Source organism: Stigmatopora argus, chromosome 10 (assembly GCF_051989625.1).
Source record: "Stigmatopora argus isolate UIUO_Sarg chromosome 10, RoL_Sarg_1.0, whole genome shotgun sequence".
NCBI classification, from domain to species: domain Eukaryota; kingdom Metazoa; phylum Chordata; class Actinopteri; order Syngnathiformes; family Syngnathidae; genus Stigmatopora; species Stigmatopora argus.
Window position 1 is genome coordinate 2,874,355 of NC_135396.1, and position 25,403 is coordinate 2,899,757.

The 25,403-nt window shown below is 39.4% G+C and overlaps 4 protein-coding genes across 9 annotated transcripts; 2 read left to right on the forward strand and 2 right to left on the reverse strand.

The window, feature by feature from the left end:
* Positions 1-47: 47 nt before the first annotated feature.
* LOC144083262 (transmembrane 4 L6 family member 5) lies at positions 48-12,240 on the forward strand. 3 transcript variants are annotated; one of them, XM_077610929.1, is made up of 11 exons: positions 48-1,028; positions 1,119-1,431; positions 2,065-2,280; positions 2,451-2,697; positions 5,012-5,119; positions 6,063-6,114; positions 6,945-7,150; positions 7,302-7,370; positions 8,222-8,376; positions 11,091-11,166; positions 12,121-12,240. In XM_077610929.1, the coding sequence occupies exons 5-11, from the start codon at positions 5,099-5,101 to the stop codon at positions 12,181-12,183; spliced, it is 642 nt and encodes a 213-aa protein (XP_077467055.1). In that variant the 5' UTR covers positions 48-1,028; positions 1,119-1,431; positions 2,065-2,280; positions 2,451-2,697; positions 5,012-5,098; the 3' UTR covers positions 12,184-12,240. The 3 variants fall into 3 exon arrangements, with proteins under 3 accessions (XP_077467055.1, XP_077467053.1, XP_077467054.1); XM_077610927.1 differs by lacking the exons at positions 11,091-11,166; positions 12,121-12,240 and adding exons at positions 9,108-9,300; positions 9,380-9,950 and having other exon boundaries at positions 60-1,028; XM_077610928.1 differs by lacking the exons at positions 48-1,028; positions 1,119-1,431; positions 2,065-2,280; positions 11,091-11,166; positions 12,121-12,240 and adding exons at positions 9,108-9,300; positions 9,380-9,950 and having other exon boundaries at positions 2,430-2,697.
* Positions 381-4,163, reverse strand: rhbdd1 (rhomboid domain containing 1). 4 transcript variants are annotated; one of them, XM_077610926.1, is made up of 8 exons: positions 4,015-4,163; positions 2,900-3,078; positions 2,402-2,681; positions 2,207-2,339; positions 2,037-2,125; positions 1,348-1,398; positions 1,141-1,272; positions 381-1,012 (listed from the first exon to the last, which is right to left on the reverse strand). In XM_077610926.1, exons 2-8 carry the CDS (start codon positions 3,053-3,055, stop codon positions 915-917), a joined length of 939 nt encoding a protein of 312 aa, XP_077467052.1. In that variant the 5' UTR covers positions 3,056-3,078; positions 4,015-4,163; the 3' UTR covers positions 381-914. The 4 variants fall into 4 exon arrangements, with proteins under 4 accessions (XP_077467052.1, XP_077467051.1, XP_077467050.1 ...); XM_077610925.1 differs by having other exon boundaries at positions 1,138-1,272; XM_077610924.1 differs by having other exon boundaries at positions 1,141-1,398.
* LOC144083263 (protein phosphatase 1 regulatory subunit 14A-like) lies at positions 10,140-16,601 on the reverse strand. The gene is made up of 4 exons (XM_077610930.1): positions 16,023-16,601; positions 11,916-11,996; positions 11,233-11,265; positions 10,140-10,848 (listed from the first exon to the last, which is right to left on the reverse strand). The coding sequence occupies exons 1-4, from the start codon at positions 16,233-16,235 to the stop codon at positions 10,711-10,713; spliced, it is 465 nt and encodes a 154-aa protein (XP_077467056.1). The 5' UTR covers positions 16,236-16,601; the 3' UTR covers positions 10,140-10,710.
* Positions 16,602-17,321: 720 nt separating this feature from the next.
* On the forward strand, positions 17,322-25,254 carry spint2 (serine peptidase inhibitor, Kunitz type, 2). Its single transcript, XM_077612291.1, has 10 exons — positions 17,322-17,537; positions 20,625-20,795; positions 21,446-21,478; positions 21,565-21,600; positions 21,766-21,798; positions 21,870-22,034; positions 23,051-23,101; positions 23,176-23,361; positions 23,450-23,603; positions 24,766-25,254. The coding sequence occupies exons 1-10, from the start codon at positions 17,444-17,446 to the stop codon at positions 24,848-24,850; spliced, it is 1,008 nt and encodes a 335-aa protein (XP_077468417.1). The 5' UTR covers positions 17,322-17,443; the 3' UTR covers positions 24,851-25,254.
* Positions 25,255-25,403: the final 149 nt, after the last annotated feature.

Below are 25,403 nucleotides of genomic sequence, written 5' to 3' on the forward strand. Positions count from 1 at the left end.
AAGGAAATAAACTTGGTGATGTGTTCCAAAACATTTTGTCTTTATGCTAATCTGTTTGTTAATGGTCTTTTTGATGGTATGACAGGCTAAGTGGAATTGCAAAATATTGCAAAATCACAGAAAGTGTTTGTATTGCTCTTTTTTAAATTTATTTAATTGCTTTTTCTCTTAAGCCTTTCATTCTCAGACTCGTGATTGGGACATCCCTGAAAAAAAACTTTTTAAAAAGCTGTGGGTGAGTCATTCTAAATCCAATTAAATGAATTTTTCCAAAATGAATTTGAAAAATAAATTCAAACAAAATTTAAGAAAATCAAATAACAACATGTAAAGGAGTGGCTTGTGCGTATTTTGCAAATTCAAGAAGAAAATTCAAAGCGTAGCAAAAAATACAATTTTATTTGGTTACATTGAAAAAAAATAAGAATAAAGACAAAAATACAAATGAGCGAAGCTGCTTGGGTGGTGCTGTATGACATTTCAATATGGGAACAGGACACTTAATTATAATCAATTGTACCAAATTAAAGTCATTATTAAATTGTTTTCATTTATCTCTCACCACATTCAGGGTGGAAACGACTGTACACGGAACTCTCTATTTAAAGGGAACACCAAAGTGACTGTTAATAGGCCACATTTCATCAAAAAAGGTGAACCACACCCGCTGAAAACCGCTAACGCAACGACGCCCCAGTCTACATTTGTGCTAAAAACACAATACAGACCCTGGCAAACATTTCGTCACCTCAAGAATTGGCATGAGCATCATATCCCACATCCACAAATCCTTCTCAGGCGACAACAGAACGCATTTGGAGTCCAAACAGAGTTCCTCCTCGTGATTAATAATACAAAGTTTGCACGATGGCACAAAGCTCGAACTGTTTCAATGGCTCTCTTCTCGCCCTTTTTCACATGAAGCCGCCTATTCGCGTCAGCCTCCTCGCACGGAGTTCCTCATCCGTCAAGCGGAAGCCGTACGGAGGCGGAGCGGCGCCATGATGTCCACCTGGAAAACACGATTGGTAAGAATAAAACTCATCTAACAAACAGCCTAAAAATGCCAGTGCTTAAATATTTTTGCTTTTGTGTCATCCTGTAACGAACGCTAATAGAATTGCAGTTTTTTACCACCACCTGTGTCATGGAGACTGTTCCTGATGGCCGCCGCCAACTGCTCTTCCTCCGTCATCCCAGCCATGTACGAGGACGACGACCTCTCCTCCGTGGTGGGCCGATTGGCGAAGGAGTGTCTGCTGCCGCTGTAGCCTAAGCGTGCACTCATTTGAAAAAATATGTCATCAAAATTGACCCAAAGAACAAAAAAAAAGGGTCGAACCTTACCTGAGGATCTGAAGGACGTCCCAGGCATGAAGGTGTTGAATGACGTCATTCCTGATGAGAACAACGTGGATATGTATAGTTCAGGTAAATCACTAAAGATGCGTCAAACTCGTTTTTTTGTAGTTATGCTTTGATTTGGTTCATTTGGGGGGGCCTTGTGTCTGCCATAATCAACTAATCAACTATTTCTTAGGTTATAGTGGTAAAAAAAATTTAAAAACATTGACATACTTTTTTTTTAAAACCAAAAAACATTGCCAAGATTATTTTTTTTATATTGCTCAAGTGGTATTAACTTAATAGTCTAAGATTATTAGTCAAGCTATAGGCACCTGTTTTTATTCATTAGAAACAAAGAAATACATTTTCATTGTAAATGCAGTTCAAAAACAATCCAAAATCATAACTTAAGCAGTAATAAATAAAAAATGCTGGTGAAAACCAACTGTAAAAATGCCATTAAAAAAAACACGGGAGGGAAAGGTAACTGAGGGGTTTCCCGCACCCGTCTGACGAATTCCATCGCTATGAAGGAAAACGTTAATCCATGCTATTTTGATGATCAGTTAATCATTTAGACTTTGTTGACGTCAACATGTGTCCAAATCCTCTTTTTCAGATTCATTCAAAAACAATGTAAGAATTTGGGAAAAAAAATACAAGTTGATTTCCTTGTGATATCCGCTCACCTGCACACATCTTCATCACTTTTTTCAGCGGTCCGGTGGTGTAGAGGAGTCCCACTAGGATGCCCGCCAAGTGACCGATAAAGGAGGTCCTAGTGACCCGAAAGAGACCCAGAGGTTCATGTGGCGCCCCCTCGTTTGGCCGCTTTCCCACCTAGCGACGCCAGACTTGCCCAGGTGACGTGATGTGGATGAGGACCAGTTCCACCCAACTGGCGTAGCGATTGGACACCGGGAAGCCCATCACGTAAGTCACTCTGCCGGGGTGGTAGTGATTGTTGAGGACCTTGAGTGCGAAAATCACCCCTAAAATGCAAAAAAATGTTAATACAAAAAATGCCGAGTCACGTATAGGCAAAAGTTTTGACCTGAAAATCCGACGGCGCACGCCGCGCTGTACGACTGGTCCTCGGTCAGGTGGGTGAGACCGGCCTCCAGCGCCAGGTAGATCACACCGGTGAGCAGCGAGAAGACGGCGAGGGCGTACGCGAACCAAGCCGAGCCCAGGCGGCGTTCCAGACGGATGCCCTTCATGAGGAAGGAGGCCATGTTGAAGTAGAGGTGCATGTCGTCGGCGTGGTGGAAAGGAGACAGGAGGAGACGCTGCCATTCGCCCGAGTCGTACGCCCGATGGACGCTCACGCACGCCTGCCGGGGATATAACGTGAGTGAATTCAGACACAATACTTGTTTAGTGAAAGCTCACATTTGGCTCAAATTCAAATTGTTCCAGTATTAGCAGGTATTAATGACCAGATCTAGATTAGCAGTTATCGTGACGATATTTTGGGGACGATCAGATTTGGTCCCTCGTGCTTATCGGCTGCTTTAAATCAAACCATTTAGATTGGATTGGGCAAATGTACCTTCATGAGCGGCACTGCGGGGAAGAGGAAAAGGTAGGCGTTGAGGCCCAACATGGCCAGGGTGACGGGGGGGATGTTGTCCAGGCCCACCTGGTAGAGCTGCGAGAAGAGCAGCAGCAGGCCCAGGTGGGAGCTACGCTGGCGGCTTCTGCGCATCCTCACAGAGGCTCTTCTGTTTCCTGTGGATGGGGAGATCGGTTTTCAAAATAGTGGCAAAAAGTCAAATGCATACTGGAAAATGTTCAAGGTCTAACTGGATGTATTTGTTGTCATTCATTTTTGCAACCATTTCACAAATTGTCTTGCAATTTTCAGGGAAGCCATTTTATAGTTTGGTTAATATTTTTACCTTTTCAGCCTTATTTATTTTATGCTTGTTTTCCCCGGGCTTGCGTGGGTTTTCTCCGGGTACTCCGGTTTCCTCCCACATCCCAATCCGTAGGGTGGTTAACCACTCTAAATCGAATCTGAACTAGGATTGGTTGTCCTTTGTCTCCTTGTGCCCTGCGATTGGCTGGCTGCCCATTCAGGGTGTCCACCACCTAGTTAGCTAGGTTAGGCTCCAGCACCCCCGCAACCCTTGTGAGGATAAACAGCACAGAAAATGAATGAATGAACTTGTTTTGATTACTTCCACCACCATCACATCGTCTTTTAACTAATTGACAGCCATTGATAACGTTATACATAATTTTTTTTTTGTAAAATGTATTCTAACTGGAATTGCTGCCATTGACGGCGCTAGATGGCTAATCTCTTAACAGGGAACAAGTTAGCCGATGGCAGTCAATGAGTTAATAATGTTAACCCGTGTTTACATCGTTGAGGCAACACGTTGCAAGCTAATGTTTACAACTTTTCCCACTCCAAAACGTGCTTAATAACTCTTGTCATTCGTCTAATTGAATTTACATTTTAGCCAAGACGCTCGTTGGTTGTTGTCAGATTTTTATGCTGTTTAATTTTCTTTTTAATACGTTCGAGTTTCACATAGCAAGATGCGACGACGGATAAATTGTGATATAGTTAGTACTTGTGTGCCGACAAAATACACGCAGAGTAAATCTTCTTTAAAGCATTTACAGGTACTTTCGTTATATATGAAAGGAACTTACTACTTTGTGTTGTTTCTTGTTCGAGCGCTAATGCTCAAGCTAACCAATGAAGCTCGTTGAAAATAGTATGACGAAAGCAGAAAGTGCACGTCATCGTTGAGCTTTTGCGCCGCTGATGACAGCGAGCTTCACAAAAAAAAACTTGTTTTAAATATGCTTTCGGCCTGTTTCACAACCAAGTCCCATTATTTTCTAATATGTATTGATTGTTTTACTTTGGAGTACTTTGAAATTTAACAAGAGCTGCTACTGCGTGTTAATTGAACAAAATTAGTGCTCAAGTGATAAAAGGTCTTTGATTTTGAAGGATTTTCCTTTTCCGTGTGTCTGATTCCACTTCCTGTTAGAGTTGCAACCTTACTGCGTTTGTATACAGATATATTATAGGCACTAAAAAAGTTACATTTTAACCTAAAGGACATTCTAATAACAAATCGTCTCCAAAATATATTTTCAAAAAGACATTAAAATAGCCTCCAACTCTCCAGCAGTTAGTTAGTCTTTTTCCAGAGATGTGCCTCTTATTTTTGTTTTATTTTTCCTGCTAATTTACTCAGTTTTTTTTAATCTTACTCATTTATTTGTGTTGTGTGTACAGTCAGGTTATTTATATATATCCTTTTCACAATAGCTTTAGCCACAGGAGTATTTCCGTTGACACAGTTGTCCCCAAAACAACCAACTACTAAATTGCTTATTTTTATTTTTTAGTTGAAACCCAGCTCATCAAATATTTCAGCCAGAAGAAACATGGCAACTGTTTAAAAACTGAAAATAGGCCGACCTAATGTCTATTTTGTTGCAAGGAAAGTTAGGCCAATTTCTTCTGCTAAACCGTTGTTGCACTGGATTATATATTACAAAACTATTATAACCTTGGTCACAACTAAAGTAGCTGATTATGCAATTGAAAGTTCCGCAAGGAAGAGACATTTCTGGCGGCAAGACACTAAAAATGTCTGTATTCGATTACTCATATATTTTTTTTATTTTTTAGTCCAGCTGAGAGGAGGAAGTTTCATCACGCAAGCTGATCTGGTTTGCCGCTTCCTGGTTGATCATGTGACATTGACGACAAAGCAAAATGACCTCTGCTATGAGATGGGTAAGAAGCAAACATAACTGACAAAAAATGCTAATTCATGTCAACGATTGAAGTACTTACATACGTAACTGGCTAATTTTATAGACCTCTCACGGAGTAATTGATATTTAAGCAAAAAAAAAGACTGCTTACGAGTGCAGCCATTTTGTGATGTCACTTATACCCATGCACGTTGACACTGTTTTTGGTGTAATATTTGTTAAAACATTTCTTAAGGAGTTACCACTTTAATACAAAAAAAACTATATTTGTAATTTCCTGTTTGCATTATTTTTTTCCATTAGCAGATCGCTATCGGCAAAACATCTGGAAACAAAATTGGATCATGTCGAATGTAAAAAAAAAAAAATCCCAAGTGATAATGGGTATGAATGACATCACCAAAAAGGAGGGCCAATTTGAAATAGTGCTGAGATTGTTCAAAACTTTCTCCAAATACTGTCTTCATTACTACACATAAAATAAAATAAATTCTGCACTTGATAAAGGTGTTAAGTAATCTATGATCAACTGCTGGGTACCCAAAATGGAGCCCTGAGGGACTCCGCTAGCCACACCCAAACACACAAAAGCAGCATTTTTTTTACGATTTTTCTCTGCTGGAATGTACTTAATAGCATTTTCTTGCTCGTTAGGTGATTATTTTGTTGGACGGTTTTCTTCTTAGAATTTGTCTGTCCACAAAAATCACGCCGAGGCTCAAACACGAGCGAGATGTTTTCAAGAAGAAGTGAAAATAGAAAAAGACGAAGTATCTATTTTCTCATGCCGTCATTATTTTTACCCGCACGGGCAGTGATGTCCAATCAGATTCATCAATATTCCACCACTCAAAATATGGTCATTTGTCATTCCAAGTGTTTCCTAGCGCGTTATTTACGACCACAGGACATTTCCTACGTCCTTATAAGGTAACATACACGTACGCGTTTGTCCTTTATAGAGACAACCTGCTTCCTCTTCGGGTCCACTCCATGGTGGACATCCATCGGTTGGTGAGTACAAAGACTACATTTCATATTCACAACAATAATCAATAGCTTGATCATTTTAATAAAAATTGTGTGAATGCTCAAAATTTTGTAGCTCGTATCATCTTGGTCGTGAAAAAAATTGAATTAACCCACAAATGACAGATATTTATCTTGGTATAAATATGCTTTCATTTCAATATTACTAGCCTACCAATAGAAGTAAAATACAAATTGTTTTTGTACTCATATAGCTGTTTTGTAACTTTTATTCATTTTTCATTGTTTTTAAATCACAAACATTTACAAAGGTAAACAAGTTTTTGGGGGTGGATTCAATTATATTAACATTTTTTTCAAGTTACTGGTGCAAAAAAACATTTTTAGTGTATTTTGAAAGTATTTTGGGGGAATTAGCAGTTAAAAACGTTTCACGTTGTTTGGTCTTGCAGATAAGATTTTAAAATGTTATAATATTTATGAATAAGAGTGATGAATACAGAGGAACTTTATTTTTATTTTTTTAAATCCATTCCTAAAAGTTTGACTGAAATGGACTTTTTGACCAATTGAAAAATGTTAAAGCATTTTTTTTCACAAATGTGCCGGCTTCTGCTTTCCATTTTTGGTATCAGGTCCAAATTTTCCAGGTATTTGGTGATTTTATTTCCAAATTTTTGGATTGATGACACACTGGGTGATTGCGTTTGAACATGTACTCAGTCGCAAAATGAGTTTTGTTTGGAAGGGGACCTGAAAACAAAAAAAAGTAATGGCAACTTGTCTTATTTCACCAAAAATGAATGCATTTTCCACGTGAACCAAACTGGACTGAAAACAGATTGCTTTTACAGTGACGCACGCACTCCATCCAGATCGCAGAATGTGCGTGTCCAGATGTCTGCGTTGCGTGGGCGTGGCTCTCGCCGCCCTGGCCATGGTCTGCGTGGTGGCCAACTTCCTGCTGCTGATGCCCGAGCTGAACATTCACTTCCTGTTGGAGGGTCACGTGACCAGAGAGGCCTCGTGGGCCACGGGATTCTGGAGCTCCGGACTCATGGTGAGACCGCACGCCGGGGTGCTCGCTCGCTCGCCCGCCCGTCGACGTCGTCATACTCTTGTGTGACTTTCTTGTGATGTTTTGGCTCCTCTTGTTGTTCTTACTCAATTTGCCACTGAGGTCAAATGCTGTTTTTTGTTTTGTTTTTCAGATTATGCTTGGTGCACGAGCATTTTTGCAGAGCAGCCAGACAACAGGATGCTGCGCCTTCAGAACACAGGTACACGCTGATTCCTAGTACCGTATTTTCTGGCATATACGCCGTATTTGTCGTTAAAAAAAATGATGACGGAATCAAGTGTACGGCTTATATCCGCACAAATGAGACTTGACATGCATGAAACTGCAAGGTGACAAGGACGAAGCGCCATAACGCAAGACAATGCGGCCCATACGGTCATTTATTTCAAAATACAGAAAAGATAAACAGATAAAACGCAAGACAAAATTTATTTTGACGTCTATGAATGAAATTTAAGAAGAAAAAAACGTATCTTGCATAAAACATCTTACCTTGGGATGACAAACGAGACCGCTACGGAAACACTTCCTCGTTGTACTGCTCACATGACTTCCTTTTTGAATTTGTCTACGTGCAGGCAACACCTTTAGGAATATGCAATCCACCAATCGATTTTTACAGTATCTCAGAAATACTATGTGCGATGATTTTTCTTAAGATTTTCCCTTCAAAATAACACATTTGTACTCCCTATTAAAACCATGAATATGGAGGTGAAAATTGTGAATCAAAGTGCGGCTTATACGAGATAAATTGTAAAATTCCAAGATTTTAAGGCAATTTTGAGGGTACGACTTATACGCGACTGCGGCTAAGATGCGGGAAAATACGCTAATTATAATTCCACTGCTATGTAGTTGACGGTTTTCGAATGCAATTCATCCAAAAATGAACTCGCCGAACTGACCCAGTTTAAAATTGATTTTTTCAATGTCTGCTGGTGGAATTAAAAAGGATCCGGTTATAACGTCAAATTTCCAAATATCGCCACCGATGATCAGTCCATCTCTAATTCTATGCACACTTTGTGTTTTGTGTTTTTTGCTTAGATGTTACGTCAGGCCTTGTACTCGTGCGCTTGTCTGCTGTCTTCTGCCTTTTGTTGCCTGGTGAGCATGACGGGCCTGGTCCAAGGTCCACTTTGTCTCTACAACACCACGAGTGGACCAGCCTGGGGCGTGCCACTTAAACCCACCGCCGACAGGTAATAGCACACATCATAACTCTCGGACTTGCAATTGTACTAAGGTGAAGTTTGCCACAATCCATTTGAATTGAATCGACTACTTTTTTTTAATAGTAAATTCATCGTGTAGAAACATCGTTGACTTTAGATTTCTTGATAGCAAATGTTTTTGTTCTTTTTTTTTTTTTAATTAACATTTTTTTTTCATAAAAAAGAGGAACCACGGGAAATGTTGTATTCTATATATTTATTTCCTGTTTTAAACAAAATAGGAATAAAGGTAGATGTGCCCGTCGTTAGCTGGGATAGGCTCCAGCACCCCCCGCGACCCTTGCGAGGTTAAGCGGTTCAGGAAATGAATGAATACTGTAATCCCTCGATTATCGAGGTTAATGTAGACCAGACATGGCCGCGATAAACGAAAAAATGCAAAGTAGGGTCACCCCTATTTAAAAGGGGAGTGGCTTCCGCTTGCGAGTTTCACATTTTTATGAATTTACAAAAAAAAAATCCCCCAGAAAAAAATCAGCGATATGGTGAAACCGCAAAAGTTAAAGCCGTGATATTTGAGGGATTACTGTATTATCTTTCATGATTTCATTTTTAATTTGACATTAAAAAGACGTCAGCAGTACCCTTTTAGATCCATATGATCTACACAAAAGAATGCGGTGGGCCACATACGGCCCCCCGTCCTCGAGTTTGACACCTGTGCCGCAAGATTTTGACTTAGCGTGACCGTATCGCAGGGACGCCGGGTACCTGTACAACAGCAGCATGTGGTGGGGCACGTGTTTGAAACCCAGGGGCGTGGTCCAGTGGAATCTGGTTCTCTTTAGCGTCTTAGCGAGCGCCAGTGGCCTGCAAGCGCTCCTTTGCGCCGCCAATCTCGTCAACACCCTGCTCGGCGTCATCATGGGGCGTGGGCCAAGTGACCACAAGGTGGGGCCCTCATTGTCATTGCCAAAAATAATAAGGCCCCGTTTTTGGGCTCATTATTAATTACATGCCTGCGTTTCAGGTATGACAACCTGATGACATCATCCTCCCGGCGCCGCTAGTATTTATTTATGAATCATTTCTGTGGACTGACGCACTTTACAACCAATTAAGCTTAATTAAGAGCTGGAAACTTGAAGAAAATAAGCTTGTCGATGGTTATTTTTATTTGATTTGAACTTTTTGTAGTGACATGATAGGCATGTCATTTTGATGTCTTTTCCCATCTTTGTTTGTTTTAGTGGTTTTTAAATTACTATTCTATTTATTATTATTTTTTGAAGGTGTTCTAGTGTAATCGTTTCTTGTTGATTTTACTTGTTTATTTTTCATTACACTTCTCAAATTGTATTGCCTTTCTCGTGGTGGTGGCAGTACCACTTCATGCCTGCAAGTAGTGCTGTTTCCACCTCATGAAAGGACTTGACACACCCATTAATTAAAGTCGTTCTGTTTTTTTTTTTGTTATCTTTCCTCTCACATGTCTGCTTTTTTTTAATTGTATGTACTTCCGCCTATGGAAGGTTAAGTTATGTATGTCTATTTATGTTCAAGATAACTCAAGAATGAATAAAGGGATTCTTAACCAGGAAGAGGCGATAACATTATGGCATAATTATGTCAAAAGGTCAGAAAAGGAATTTTGCGATGACGTAATGATAGATTACCATCTTTAACTCGTTTTCAGACAATGCTGGAAATGTCTTAAAGTTTACGAGAGGTCAGAAGTAAGATGACGATTTGAATTAGCAAGTTAAACGGCACGTGAAAAAGGACGGCCCTTCAGAGTAAAAGTTGATTTTATTTCAAATCAAATACAAACAGCGGAAAATTCAAACATCACAAAAGTCATTAGTGAACTCGTGGCTATGTTTTATGTATTTTTTTATGCTAGATATGTGTATTCGTTACATTTACAACGTGAAATGTTGCTCGTGTGCTGTATTTTGCAATTATGTCTGATATGGTTTCAAGACTTGTCTACGAGTGTGTGTTAAATCGACTTAAATAGTTGTATCGTATTATTTGTGTGCCGTTTGTGCTTGTATTTGCATCATTTTAAACGACATGTGTGACATGTTTGTGAGTGAGTGACAAGAGAAAATGAAACGGCAGACAAAATCCTGACTAGCAAGATTCTTTGTCAATCCAAATCAATACGTCAATGTCAACAGTTCAGACGCTCCACTTCCTGTTGTGCTTCGAGGTTCGGATTGGGTGTACTATCTCGAGCGTGCGTTTGTTTTGCTCAAAAGTTCAGACTCAAAACACCGGCATGTGGGTGTGTGTGGGGGTTTTGGGCGTGCTCACAGTCAGATCACGGGGTTTGATTTCAAGGGCGTGCTCACCACCTCAGTGCAACACGCCTCGGTCACCCGAGCCGGTCCGGGCGGGGTAAATGTGGAGCTGCGGTAGGTCGATTCCGTCGTTGTGCAGCTCCTCCTGCTTCTGGAGGCCGTGAAGTTTGACCACCAGGTCGCTGACAAACGCCTGCCGGGAGACCGCTCATGTTCATTTGAATGCAAAACCCGTTGACAGTGATAGACATCCCGACCGTTTTGACCGGTTAAAAATTATTTTCTAGGTCTATGGCCGTCAATAAACGAAGGAATGAGTCTGAGATCAGTTTCAGCCGCCTCACACAAAAAGATACACCAACAAGTTTGTGTCATGTGTTTCAAGCATTATACTGTGATTTTTTTTAAAAATGTTTTGTTATGCTTTCTGTTTAGATTTAAAGTTGATCTGGCAGTGAGAATACACAACTTGAAGCAAGGCTACTTGAAAAACCGGCTATCTGGGGCATGGGTAAGCCAATTATTAGATTACAATTAAATGATTCAAACATGTTAAGTAGTGGAAAAGATTGTTCACCTCTGTGTTGTTGTTGCACGACTGAAGAATCTCCTAGAACACACAAGCAAACAACACAAATATTGATTAAAATATAGTTTCACTGTTTATTAGTGCTGTACGATATGACGATATCATCGCACGTGGTATTTCTGAGATACAGTATGAATCAAAAGCACATTATTAGGGTCAATATCATAAGGAAGTTAGTCATTCATCCATAATGGTTGCTTTCTTACTGCAAAACAGAAAATAACCAACAAATAGTAAATGGTAATTTGCTGACATCTACTGGTGAAAAAGATTATAGCAAGTCTTGTGCGCATATAAGCCATACCCTTGATTCAGTCCTCATTTTTTGAGTTACAAATACGGCTTATATGCGAGAAAATGTCATAATCGTCATGAATAGTTCATGCAGTGCACATGTTGACCTGCAGATAGCGCCCAATTTGCTCCCAACATAGCCATTAATAGCGCCACCAGTCGGTCTCAAAATGTCCCTTATTGACTTGCCCTGACAAATGTAGGTGAGAAATGCATGCAAAACAATTGAAAATAGCAACCTTATTATTTAATTCATTTTTAAAAATGTATTATATCACGGCATATGGATATTGGGATTTAAAATGGCCCCATTGTAACATGAGATTTTTTGGGGGTACATTCTATTGAACATAAAAATTCACCGAGAATCACAATACCTGCAGTCTTTGCGTCCGCTCACCATCCGTCTTCAAGTCCAGAAGGTCGTCAATGTTTACCTCCTCTGGCATGTCCCCCTCCTCATCATCGCCAGCATACACAACAACAACAACAACCAATATCAGTCCACAATCAAATATTACCCAAAACAAAAACAAACATTATAAATCTAAATCTAAATGCATTTCTTTTGTGTGCCTACAGAGGGAGACAAACTACACCAAAGACATACAACCTGGGAGTAGCAGGTGCAGGTATGTTTCATAATCATATCAACAGCTGTGCATGTGTGTGTGTGTTCCTCTTGACCTTTCTCACACACACCCCCGCACACACCCACTTTGTGGGTATTATTTGCCACACCTTAGCCTCATTATGGTTTGCTATTATAATTATCATTCTCTTCTCGTCTCCTCTGTCCAAATATAGTCACGCTACACGTATGACAAGTTTGAGTGTGTTAGTGTGTATTTTTGATTTATTTTTGCATTAGGCTCCGCCCCTGTCGTTTTATCTGCTACAGACATCCATGTGATGACATCACATCCAACTGATGTTTGGATTGTTTTTCAAGGACTGATTTGTGGTGTCAGCAATGTCCCTACGCGCAGACACAAAAACACACACACGCACACACACACACTAATCTTTGTGTCGGTCCATAACAGAAGCTCCGTTTGACCTCGTTAGGTTAATGCTGACTTCTTTGTGTCCGTCTATTATGAGTTGTGTACGCGGGAGGATGATGAAGTGTGGGGGAAGGTGCATGCTGGGAAAGAAAGCAATGAGAAGGACGACTAAAAAAAATACATGTTTTGATATCGCAAGAATGTACAAGTAGCAGTAATAGTTTAGTATTGTTGCAAAAATTTAGGAGTAGCGTAGAAGTACAAATGGGATAGTAGTAACTAATGCAAATAGGACTGATATGGTGGTAGTAGTAGTAGTACTTGAAGTAGTAGTATTACTTGTAGTAGTAGTGTCAGTAGTAGTAGTAGTGTCAGTAGTAGTACTTGTAGTTTGTAGTCGTAGTGTCAGTAGTAGTAGTAGTACTTGTAGTAGTAGTGTCGGTAGTAGTACAATGTAGTAGTAGTGTCAGTAGTAGTACTTGTAGTAGTAGTGTCAGTAGTAGTACTTGTAGTAGTAGTGTCAGTAGTAGTAGTAGTACTTGTAGTAGTAGTACTTGTAGTAGTAGTGTCAGTAGTAGTAGTAATTGTAGTAGTAGTGTCAGTAGTAGTACTTGTAGTAGTAGTGTCAGTAGTAGTACTTGTAGTAGTAGTGTCAGTAGTAGTAGTGTCAGTAGTTGTAGTAGTAGTGTCAGTAGTTGTAGTAGTAGTGTCAGTAGTAGTAGTACTTGTAGTAGTAGTAGTAGTACTTGTATTAGCCATGTTTTTGTAGTAGTTGTGGTGGTATAGGTAGTTGTCGTAATACTAATTGCAACGGTTTAGCAACAGTAGTTTGGTAGTGTCTCAGTAGCAGTAGTAATAAGAGCGTAAAATATAATAGAAATATATAAGTAATGGTGTCATTTTTTTCAGAGTGGTTGTACTCATCCTAGAATAAAGCAACGAGCTATCATCGACGAGAATAGACCAATCCACTTGAACTGGATTATTCATCGTCAGCAATGAATTCATATTTGGCTCATCGGGAATAGTAGGAGTATTAATAACAGGAGTTGTGGCAATATTAAAAGTGTGTTAATAGTAGTAATTGTGTTGATGTGTTGTTAGCGGTGACATATGGAATCCCACTTCATGACTACTCCCCCAACCACACGCGTGCACACACTCACAGATGTGACGCTCATAAATCAATAGCACTAATAGCTGTTAGCATGTGTCTTCTTTGTGGTCTTCCTGTCGCCTTCATTTTCGTCCCCTGATTGGCCACTACTACTACAACTACTATTTTTCCATTGATTGTCCAATAATTGGATAAATACTCATCATCAAAATGACATCACCAAACTAGGAGGGTAACATTATCACTGAATGTGTGTGTGTGTGTATGTGTGTGAATATTGCTGTGTATTTGTGTGTCTTTATACGTTTATTTGTAGTTAGTTTATAGTCAGACTGCTGGAGTGTGTGTATGTCTGTGTATTTGATGTACCCATGTAGGTATGTGTGTGTTTACAGTATGTTTGGTGTTAGTGTTTGTGTGTGTGTGTCAGGGTGCTTACATACTGCATGTAAATGTGTATACTCATTGTCGGAAAATTCTCAGCTGTGCGTGTGGGTGTGTGTCTATGTTGGGGTGTGTGTGTGCATACTACCCAGATGGGACATCTCACAGGAAATGAAGGCAACGGGTAGATGTAATTATCTATCTATCACCGGACATACACACACACACACACACATATATATACCGGCTAATATCAGGGGACAAATACTTGTCTATTTCCTTACCTTCATCTATTATGCATGGTTGTGTGTGTGTGTGTGTGTGTGTGTGTGTGTGTGTGTGTGTGTGTGTGTGTGTGTGTGTGTGTGATATGAACAAAGACACTTCTCTACGCCCTTACTTTATCAATCAAAAGACTCGTTTATCGTTTTTCCTTTCCCGCACGTGCTAATAACACCGTCCGTTTTGTGTGTTAGTATTGTAGTAGTAGTATTAGGAAATGTTCATAGTACTATTTTACTTGGTCATATTGGCCGTAATCAAAAGTCTACTACAAAGAGCTTCTACTTCAACTCATTCAGTGCCGTTGACACGAAAGGGTTACAAGGCAAAATGTCCTCTGCGTGTTGTCAAAAAGTAGTTTGCACTTGGATGTCTTGTCAGGAAGGCAAACTCTCACACACACAGACACAGACACACACACACACACACACACACACACACACACACAAAGACATTGCAGCGAGCGAGCCTGCAGCTGCGTGCACTGCTGTCAGCTCCAGTTTGTCTCGACTCTCCATCGTTGGTCCACTTGTGACCTTTAACAATTTATTCCTAAAACGCACGCATCCTCGCCTCATCATTTTTTTTTCACATATCTGAAAATGCATCTTTCTTTAAGATGCCAAACTCTTGGACCAATGACATCATCAATGTCATTTGCAGTGCTTAATGTCAAGAGTAGATGTACAAATTGCCCAAGTAATGGAGTTGTACTGTAATTGTCCTGTTGGTAGTAGTATTAAATTTAGTATTACTATTATCCTTGCAGTAATAGTGTAGTGGCAATAATGAGGTTGGAGTGGTAGTCAAAAAATATCAATGTTTGTCGTGGCATAGCGATTATATTAGATTAGATTAGATAACTATTCATCCCGTATTCGGGAAATTTCACTGTCACAGTAGCAAGAGGGTGAGAATACAGACACAGGAAAAGACATAAAATAAATAGGTAATAAATAAGTTAATAAATAAATAAATAAATAAGCGTGTTGCTAAAAATAAGAAAATAAAAAATATAAATATATATATATACATATTCCACTATTAGTAGTAGTAGTGACAGTAGTTCTATTATAGTAACAGTAATACTTACTCGAGAAGTTTTAGTACTATAGTAGTAGCGTAACTAGTAGTACTGGTATTGTAGAAATTGGACTATGTACTACTGATGTGGTAGAGGGCACAATACTAATAGATTTTCTCATTAGTAACATTTAAAGGAGTAATAGTCTAGTAGTGTTAGTATCATTGTGGTGCTGACTATGCTAAAAGTGTGGTAGTATTAGCAGGAGTTATTTTAATAGCTGTAGTAGTGGTGGTGAAATAAGGGTGGTGGTAGTAGTAGTATAAATAGCCTTAGTAATACTGTAGTGTAGTTGCTGTAATAGTCTAGGAGTCGTCCTCGTAATTGCAGGATTGGTATTATAGTATAGTAGTACAATTAGTAGTGGTAGGATAACTGGGTTTAGCATTAGTGTACGTGTAGAAGTAGTAGTAATTGCAGAAAAAGTGTAGTCCTGTTTGATACTAGTGGCAATAATTGTACTTTAGCTATTAGTTAAGTAGTCCAGTAAGTAACTTAATGGACTTGTTCATCTTGAATACTTGAAAGGGATTGCTTTTAGTTCCCCATCTCTGATGTGCCAGTGGCAGTGGCAGTGCCAGTGGGTGTGCCAGGGGCAGTATTCACTCACCCTGCCCGCGTAAAGCTCGTCCAGGCCGCAGTCTATCCACTTCTCCACGTCCAGCCTCCTCTGGAGCTCCTTGCGGTTGTACTTGACGGTGACTCTAGCCTGGCGCCGCTGAAGGCTGTGGCCGCCCGTCTCACGCTCTCCGCCGCGGGCCCGGTTGGGTGACTGGGGATGGCACACCTTGTTGACCCGTCGCCCCACTCGGTTGGCCGCCATCGGGGATGGACAAATTATAGTCAAAGCTTGACTCGATCAAGACTTTTCGTTCTTTCAAGGAAAGGAACCTAGTGGATTTTTCTTTTAGTTCAGGGGAATTAAGGAATGTGCACGGCGTGAGAAAAAAAATATGCAAACGGAGATACGTAGAAAAGATGATGTGCAATGGGATACACAGAGTAGACGCGCACCCGGGACTTGGACTGGGGGGCAGCAGGCAAGCAGGGTGGGGAACCACGCGGTGGTCGGCGGTGCCTTCACATGCTGTCAGATTTAGAACTATGGCTTGGAATTTTCATGATTACAAAAATGGTAATTTAGCCTTTCTTTTGGGACAATATTATATTTATTGAAAGAAAATAACCATGTTTCTAGAAATCAATCGCACATTGATGTCTACAAACCGGCTGAAGTGATGCTGCTATGTCGTTTCTACTTTTAACGAGTGCACTCAAACGCCGCATTCAGATGTGTCCTCTGGGTCCTAGCGCTGCTAAATTAGACACGTTAGGTTCTATATATTTTTTCCAAGAGCAAGCAACAGCGCTCTCCGTAGGCTTAATTAATAATTACAACGGAATGGCTATTTATATTCGTTTTAGAAGATAAAGAAAATTATTAACACTTTAAAATTCAAATTATCCCCAAATATTCCTCTATTATGCTTATAGGTATACATTAACTCTTGGCTGGACCATGTCACGTGATACATTTGCGTCAGGCGTGGCCAAATATTTATTTTTTCAAAGAAAATGAAATGACAAGTAAATTGCAAATCATCACGTTTACTTGTTGTTTCTTTCGTGACTTATAATTTCACAATTTTTTCAACTTTGTAGGAAACTTTTTCATATGCAACAATACTTTTCGTTCATTGGCTGAGACCAGTCACGTGAGTGTTTTGATTTTAAATTGAAATTCGAGAAAGATATCATATCCGTCATATCACTACGTTAAATTGATTGAGCAAATAATGATGAAAAATGAAGTACGTAGATTAAAAAATAAATGTCCGAATCAGGCAGTTTCGGTGGGCGTGGCCACAGAGGCCTCACCTGCATGGCAGCTTTAATCGCCTGCGACACAAAGCAGGAAGTCATTTCAGGCCTTTGTGACCGTCGCGTTAACCTCTTTCAGGCTTTTTTTTGGTTTTTGGCCTTTTTTCGGGCGTTTTTTTGAATTTGAATTTTAAAAAGTTCAACGCTAAAATGACGCGTTCGACACTCAGGTGTGCTTTGTGGGTCCTCTTTGTCAGTTTCGTCGTGTCCGTCGCTCAAACTTCGCAAAATGAGAGCAGCAACGGTAAGAACCGCCTCAAACTTTTCGTCAAATGTTCACATAAAACTTTCAACTATCGATACTTTGTTACAAGTCTGAATGGCTTTTAGTGTGTTCCTTTTAACCAAGTTTTGGGGTGGCCAAAATCTGTATTTACAGTTAAAAAAACTTCCGCTTCCGGAGTCTTTTCTAAAATGTCGACCTGAAGCAGTACATCTTGTTTTTACTTTCAATACTTCTGTTTATCGTCAATATACACCCCCTAAAGTCCCCTTTTCTTTCATTAAGGCTTCCAAAATCCTGTATTTTGACCCGAATGTCCTTTTTAAAGCGAACATATGTCATTATATTGCTAATTTCGAGGTTTAGACTGTAGTATTTTACAGTAAATGTAAGGTTTATTTATGCTTTTCAATAAACATAAACATTAGGGTCTAGCTCCAAAAATAACTTTGTCTCTCTGCTGAAGCCCAGCAATTTTAATTATGGTTAATAATTGTATTCCCTTCATTTTTCTGAATTTTTTTATGTAATGTTGTCACAAGGTTGGGTGTTCTTCCTGTGCCGTAATACCTTTTAAATAAACAAACTATCCTGACAGACAACATAAATTCCAGCGTGGGTGGAGTGAGTGATGGAAAGGATTGTGAAACCCAAGAATTGGGAAAAAAACAAGAGAACTTCCTTCATGGCGGTTAAAAAGGTGTTTGCACTACAGGCAAAAACCGGTTGAGAGCTCGATTAAGAATTGGATAAATGAATTGCCAAAGCTATAAAACTTGAAATATTCTCGTGGAATGCTCCAGGCCGGCGGCGAATTCAACTTGGTCTAAAATTGGAACTGGATTTAGCATGCATATTTCGTTGCGTGTCAAATTGTGAGCTTATCGGGCGAGCAAAGCGAATTTAACATTTAAGGTGCGGGTCCGTCGCACCGGTTGGTCTGGATTTCCCGTCTGAAAACACAAACAAAGGCAGTTCAATCAAGCGCTGGCGTAGCTACGCTTGGCCAACAAACAGATTGTCATTAAACCGGTGGGTTCAGACTTATGGCTCTACGCTAACCTGTGAGGTCAACTATGGAAACTACTGGTGCGAAAGTGCAGGAATAGGAGCGTTATGTTGGTATTATGGCATTGACGCTACCTCAGCACCTTATAATCATATTTTTTTTCCATTATACTCTTCTGTATGGATATTCTCATTAATACTCATTGATTAGCAACAACGTAACAATGTTGTCAAAAGAATTCAGAGACTTTTTGTACTTTAAAAGCGGTGAAGTGACATACGGACGCTCCCCTACTTACGAACGAGTTACCTTCCGAGCGATTGTTCGTAAGGTTAATTTGTTCGTAAGTTGATTCAGTGCTATATTTTGTATTATATTTTATGTTTAAGGCCTATATAAGTATATTGAAGGTTTATATAAGTAAGTTTAAGGCTTGTATAAGTAACACAGTATGTACATGTACGTAATAAGATAGATAAAATGAAGTTTAACTTACTTTTGGAAGATGTACTCGATGCTTAAGGAGATGATGGAGGAGGAGGAATGGGCTTCAAAAGTTACTTCCTCCTCCGTTACTTCAATGTAGGAAGAAGTTGAGGGTCGAGGAGAAGAACATGAGGGTTGATGAGTATCTTCTTTGGAGGATTTACTAGAAACTGGCCGAAAGAAGCGATCTAAAGAAGTATAGTAAGGCTTTTTTATTTAAAAAAAACTCAACATAGTATAGTAAGGATATTTTCTTAAAAAACAACATAGTATAGGAAGGCTTTTTTTCTTAAAAAACGACATAGTATAGGAAGGCTTTTTTTTCTTAAAAAACGACATAGTATAGTAAGGCTTTTTTTTGTAAAAAAACGACATAGTATAGTAAGGCTTTTTTTCCTTAATAAACGACATAGTATAGTAAGGTTTTTTTTTCTTAAAAAACGACATAGTATAGTAAGGCTTTTTTTTGTAAAAAACGACATAGTATAGTAAGTCTTTTTTTCCTTAAAAAACGACATAGTATAGTAAGGATATTTTCTTAAAAAACAACATAGTATAGGAATGCTTTTTTCTTAAAAAACGACATAGTATAGTAAGGCTTTTTTTGTAAAAACGACATAGTATAGTAAGGCTTTTTTTCCTTAAAAAACGACATAGTATAGTAAGGATATTTTCTTAAAAAACAACATAGTATAGGAAGGCTTTTTTCTTAAAAAACGACATAGTATAGTAAGGCTTTTTTTTTGTAAAAACGACATAGTATAGTAAGGCTTTTTTTGTAAAAAAACGACATAGTATAGTAAGGCTTTTTTTCTTAAAAAACAACATAGTATAGGAAGGCTTTTTTTCTTAAAAAAACGACATAGTATAGTAAGGTTTTTTTTTCTTAAAAAGCGACATAGTATAGTAAGGATATTTTCTTAAAAAACAACATAGTATAGGAAGGATATTTTCTTAAAAAACAACATAGTATAGGAAGGCTTTTTTTCTTAAAATACGACATCGTATAGTAAGGCTTTTTTCTTAAAAAACGACATAGTATAGTAAGGCTTTTTAAAATAAAAAAACGACATAGTATTAAGGCTTTTTTTGTAAAAAAAAAAAAAAAAAAACGACATATAGTAAAGCGATTCTTCTTTTTTTCATCATAAATGATGAGGTAGCACTGTATGGCTTTATTCAATTGATTTGCAACCTTTGTGCAACGTTCAATATTTGTGTCTTGCTGCTCGAAGAGTGCGATGCCTTTATCTATGAGCGAATTTCTTCATGGGGACAGGCGTTTCTTCTTCCTCCTCCTCCTCGTCCTCGACACGTTGCTGAGCCTCCTCCCTCTCACAGCGCCAAGCGTCGGTATTAGCGGCGGAAAGAAGCACTACTCGGAAAAAGGCGCGCAATACAAAATCTAACTTACGGCATCTCTTTCCCAACATTTTTCGACATCTGCCATATTCGCAGACATGTTCGTATGTATCGCCGTTCGCCACTCGAATGTTCGTAAGTAGGGGAGCGTCTGTATTTTCATATATGTTGACTTTTAAATCCGGAGCATGGCTCTCAAGGAAAAACATTTTAAAAATATGAATTGTTTATTGACTTGTTTGTCCTTTCAGGTAACTGTAGCCTTCCCATGGAGGTTGGACCGTGCCGCGCTGCTTTCCCTCGATTCTACTACCACACGGTCAACGAGACGTGCCTTGAATTTACCTATGGCGGTTGCCAGGGCAACGGTAACAGTTTTGCAACCCGAGAAGAATGCCAGTCCACTTGCGGTCAAGTCACAGGTGAGCTCTTACTTTTTTTTTTTTAAATCACGTCTCGTGATATTTGTCGTTCCCTAAAAAAAAATCTAAAATTGGCTCATAAAATACAAAAAATATTCATAATGTACTTTTCTTTCTCCAAAAATATTAACTGATAGCAATATTCACTTCTATTGACGACGATATAATTCCAATCCATTTTTTGGACGTCTATCGTTGTCCATGGCAGTTTTAATCCAAATAAAATAATATTTAATAGTAATATTTTTCTTTTGCCAGAATGGATTGGACATCTGTCACTGTCAATGATTATTGTAAATAAAAGAAAAGCTAATGTGGCAAAAATGGCAGTTTAGCATTGGATTTATTTTAAAAGGAAACAAACGTATTTTACGTGTGCAATGATTGGATATTTCTTTAAATATATTGTTAATCGTACAGTGTAAATATTTTATTGAAATAAAACTATAAAATGCTTTCAACTTAGTGAATGTATCTCTAAACAAATGAACAAACTTGATATGCTTGATTTAGATTTCATTAAAATGTCAATTAACCCATTTTATTTGGGAACCAATTTTTTTTTTTATTACTTCTAGTAAACAGTTGAGTGAAAACAATTTATAAGCAAAATTACCTGATAAAGGAAACCTGTTTTTTTTTCTCGCCAGATGCTGACGCGTCAACAGCTCTGCTGCAACCAAGTAAATATTGACCCCAAAAACTGCAAAAAGTTGCCTCCAGATTGGGTCAAATGTTGCAACTTATTTTATTTTTTATTCTTTTCCAGGAGCGCTGAATTCTGACCAAGTCATGGAGGACGAAGGTACTTGGCGTCCATCGCCGTGTCCTATTTTCTTTTCCACTTTGTTTCATGGCATTGCCATACGCAAATTGCTTTGTTACTCCAAAAGTCTGGCTTTTCAGAGCCTGAAAATACACTCCAAAGCCCACCCACCGCATTAACGCCACCTTTTCCCGTCTCTCGCAGAAGTCTCCACCATCTCCGCCGAGGAATTCAGCGGTAAGTTAAAAAGCGTAAAGCGTCGACCTTTCCCCTCACCGGTTGTTGACCGAGCGCGCTTTGGCGAGCAGAACTCTGCCAAGCGGCGCCGACGACGGGGCCCTGCAAGGCGTCTTTCCGCAGCTGGTACTACGACGACCAGGAGCGCCGCTGCAAGGAGTTTGTCTTCGGCGGTTGCAAGGGAAACCGCAACAACTACCCCAGTCAAGAAAGCTGCTTGCAAACGTGTCACCACGGTACGTCGGCCCTCTTCAATTACAATGGGGAAACATTCGCCATCTTTGATGGAGATAGCCATAAACAATGAATATCTTTTTAAAATGTTAATCTTTGAGAGCCATGATCCGAATTTAAAAGTCGACATACATGAAAATGTGTGGCTTTTTTAGTCACTTCACCACTTTTAAAGTACAAAAAGTCTCTGAATTCTTTTGACGACATTGTTCCGTTGTTGCTAATCAATGAGAATATCCATGCAGAAGAGTGTAATGAAAAAAATATATGATTATAAGGCACTGTAGGTAGTCAACGCCATAATACCAACGTAAAGATCCTATTCCTGCACTTTCGCACCAATAGTTTCCATATTTTAGCTCACAGGTTAGCAGAGAGCCATATGCAGCCATCAAAAGAGCCATATCTGGCTCCCGAGCCATAGGTTCCCTACCCCCTGGTCTATTGGCTTTAAATTTCACTTGGTGAGCTCTAATACAGGGGTAGGGAACCTATGGCTCGGGAGCCACATGTGGCTCTTTTGATGGGTGCATCTGGCTCTTCGCTAACCTGTGAGCTAAAATATGAAAATTGCTGGTGACAGAACTGAGATATTACATCTAGAACTGCTTTAATCTTAAAAAAAATTGCAGTAGACTCTTTTGGAATGCATCCTCATTGATTAGCAACAACATAAGAATCTTTTTAAAAAATATTCATTTTTTTCCACTTTAAAAGTGGTGAAATTACTAAAAAAAAAATTGAAAAGGCACTCGTTTACATGTATGTAATTTTGACTTTTAAATTCGTAGTATGGCTCACAAGGAATAACATTGGAAAATATGAATTGTTTGTGGCTCTCTTCGTCAAAAAGCTTCCCGACCCCTGATCTAATAGATCAAGAAAAACAGTCAATATTTTTTATTTTAAAAAATTTATTAGTAGGTGGCTAGTGAGATCATTCTTTAGAGACATTGTTTAGCTAAATAGTAGTAGTAGTATTAGTGGCAATAATAAGTGAAATGTTTGTGTATTCCAGTGAATATCGTTCGAAATGATTGGGGGATTTATCAGTCCGAGCCATCTACAGGCAAGTATTAAAAAATATGGATGTCCCGGTTCTAGTCACGTGACCTTGAACATATGTTTTTATTTTGTTTGCAGTAGTCACAGAAGAACAATGCCTGTCCACTCCGGACCCGGGCCCTTGCCGCGCCGCCTTCCCCAAATTCTACTACCACGCGGAGAGCGACAGCTGCAGGTCTTTTGTCTACGGGGGTTGCCACGGAAACCAGAACCGATACAACAGCGAGGAGGATTGCCTGAACCAATGCAGCGGCTTCGCCGACGGTGACGCCTCGCGACCCCAAGTCCCATCGGCGATGGATGGGACCGAGGTCTCATTTTTTTTTTGCACCATTGTCGTTTTTTTTTCCAGGTTTCTTCGCGGGTCGGGACAAAACCAGGAGTCGCTGGACCGCAGGATTCTTCGTCCTGTTGACCTTGGCGGCCGTCTGTACCGCTCTGGTGTCGGCCCTGGTGGTCACCATGCTCAGGCGGGTGCACCTGTCTCGCAGGGGTTCTGTCGTTAGGTAGGTGACGTGCGTCCATCTCACAATTGGGGCCATTTTGGGGCCAAACAATCTACCTTTGGTTAGATTGGGTAGAACGAGGCTAACGTACCCAAGACATTTTTCATCCCTTATAGCAGGGGTAGGGAACCTATGGCTCGAGAGCCATATGTGGCGCTTTCCATGGGTGCATATGGCTCTCCACTAACCTGTGAGGTAAAATACGGAAATAACTGGTGAGTTGAGTCCCAAACAAACTAATAGGAACGTCACTGTTGCGTTGACACTACCTCTACCACCACTTTAATCATAATTTAGTTTTTTATTACTCTTCTGCATGCATGATATCATTGATACTGATTTATTAGCAGCATAACAATGTTGTCAAGAGAATTTGGAGACTTTTTGTACTTCAAAAGTGGTGAAATGACCCAAAAAAATAACATTTTCATGTATTTTTACTTTTCAATTCTGAGAATGGCTCTCAACAAATAACATTAGAAAATATGAAATGTTTATGGCTCTCGCTGTCAAAAAGGTTCCCAACCCCTGCCTTATAGGAACAGAATCTAAGACAGGGGTCGGGAACCTTTTTGACAGAGAGAGCCATAAACAATTCATATTTTCTAATGTTATTTCTTGAGAGCCATTCTCAGAATTGAAAAGTAAAAATACATTAAGTGGTTTTTTTTGTCATTTCACCACTTTTAAAGTACAAAAAGTCTCTGAATTCTTTCGACAACATTGTTATGCTGTTGCTAATAAATCAGTATAAATGATGTCATGCATGCAGAAGAGTAATAAAACACAAAATTATGATTAAAGTGGTGGTAGTGTCAACGCCAGAGTGACGTTCATATTAGTGCGTTCGGGACTCAGCTCTCCCACCAGTGATTTCCATATTTTACCTCACAGGTTAGTGGAGAGCCAATATGCACCCATGGAAAGAACCACATATGGCTCCCGAGCCATAGGTTCCCTACCCCTGATCTAAAATATCACAACAAAGAACAATCCAATCTTTAGTGTTCAGTTTAATTCAGATGCTTTTGTTAGCACAGCAACAGTGAACGTTTGTGAGTTAGTCAATTAGTATTAATACAATATGAAATCGATTTCAGTAAAAAGCCTCTCCCTACAAACCACTTGATTTTTGATTTCTCTGGTTGATGTGTGTTCACAGCGACAAAGAGGAGCTTCTTCCAGACTTGCACTCGTCCTTGGAGTCTCTCTCTAGCTGCAAGCTAGCCATCGTGGACAAAGCTTGAAGCGGCGTCTCTTCATTGGCTGTAACCTCCCTCCTATCTGAAAACAAAGCATACCGTTACAATCTCGTAGGCGTCCAATTTGTTTTGTTTGTGGAGGTTGCAAGGTTTGACTTTAACTTATACTTCCTGTCTTTATGCTAGGCTGGGCTAGGCTAAACACAAATAAGCAGCATACTTTAACGGGTCAAATGGAAGGATTTTTATATGTATTTTAAAATGATTTCAGGGTGTGTGCTAAACTAATCTTGAAATGTTTGAGACAGAGTCACATTGTACCAATTATTAAAGCATTTGTAAAGTTTGTGTGGCCATGTTGCATTTTAGACTTTGTTAGTACGTGGCCTAACAGCTTTGAGTCTAATCCTTGCAGTTTTGAATAAAATCTGAGGTTTTCTGGGGTAAAATGTCTCTTGTGCTGATTCAACATCTCACGAATAAGTCCAAGCTCAAAATATCTGATCTTAAAAACAGAAATGGCAACTGTTACACACAAAAACTTGAAACTGTCTGCACAAGCTGTAAACATTTAAGGTCATTCCAACGAAAATGATTG

Coding starts and splice junctions, on each gene's coding strand:
- rhbdd1 (XM_077610922.1), bottom strand. CDS start 3,055: ATGCGCAGAAGCCGCCAGCGTAGCTCCCACCTGGGCCTGCTGCTGCTC. Junction 2,682..2,899: donor CCGCAGTGCCGCTCATGAAG/GTACATTTGCCC, acceptor TATCCCCGGCAG/GCGTGCGTGAGCGTCCATCG. Junction 1,013..1,137: donor CAGTCTCCATGACACAGGTG/GTGGTAAAAAAC, acceptor CGTGTTTTCCAG/GTGGACATCATGGCGCCGCT.
- LOC144083262 (XM_077610927.1), top strand. CDS start 5,099: ATGACCTCTGCTATGAGATGG. Junction 5,120..6,062: donor TGACCTCTGCTATGAGATGG/GTAAGAAGCAAA, acceptor TGTCCTTTATAG/AGACAACCTGCTTCCTCTTC. Junction 8,377..9,107: donor CTTAAACCCACCGCCGACAG/GTAATAGCACAC, acceptor ACCGTATCGCAG/GGACGCCGGGTACCTGTACA.
- LOC144083263 (XM_077610930.1), bottom strand. CDS start 16,235: ATGGCGGCCAACCGAGTGGGGCGACGGGTCAACAAGGTGTGCCATCCC. Junction 11,997..16,022: donor ACGAGCTTTACGCGGGCAGG/GTGAGTGAATAC, acceptor GGCGATGATGAG/GAGGGGGACATGCCAGAGGA. Junction 11,266..11,915: donor AGCGGACGCAAAGACTGCAG/GTATTGTGATTC, acceptor TGTGTGTTCTAG/GAGATTCTTCAGTCGTGCAA.
- spint2 (XM_077612291.1), top strand. CDS start 17,444: ATGACGCGTTCGACACTCAGGTGTGCTTTGTGGGTCCTCTTTGTCAGT. Junction 17,538..20,624: donor GCAAAATGAGAGCAGCAACG/GTAAGAACCGCC, acceptor TTGTCCTTTCAG/GTAACTGTAGCCTTCCCATG. Junction 23,102..23,175: donor TCAGTCCGAGCCATCTACAG/GCAAGTATTAAA, acceptor TTTTGTTTGCAG/TAGTCACAGAAGAACAATGC.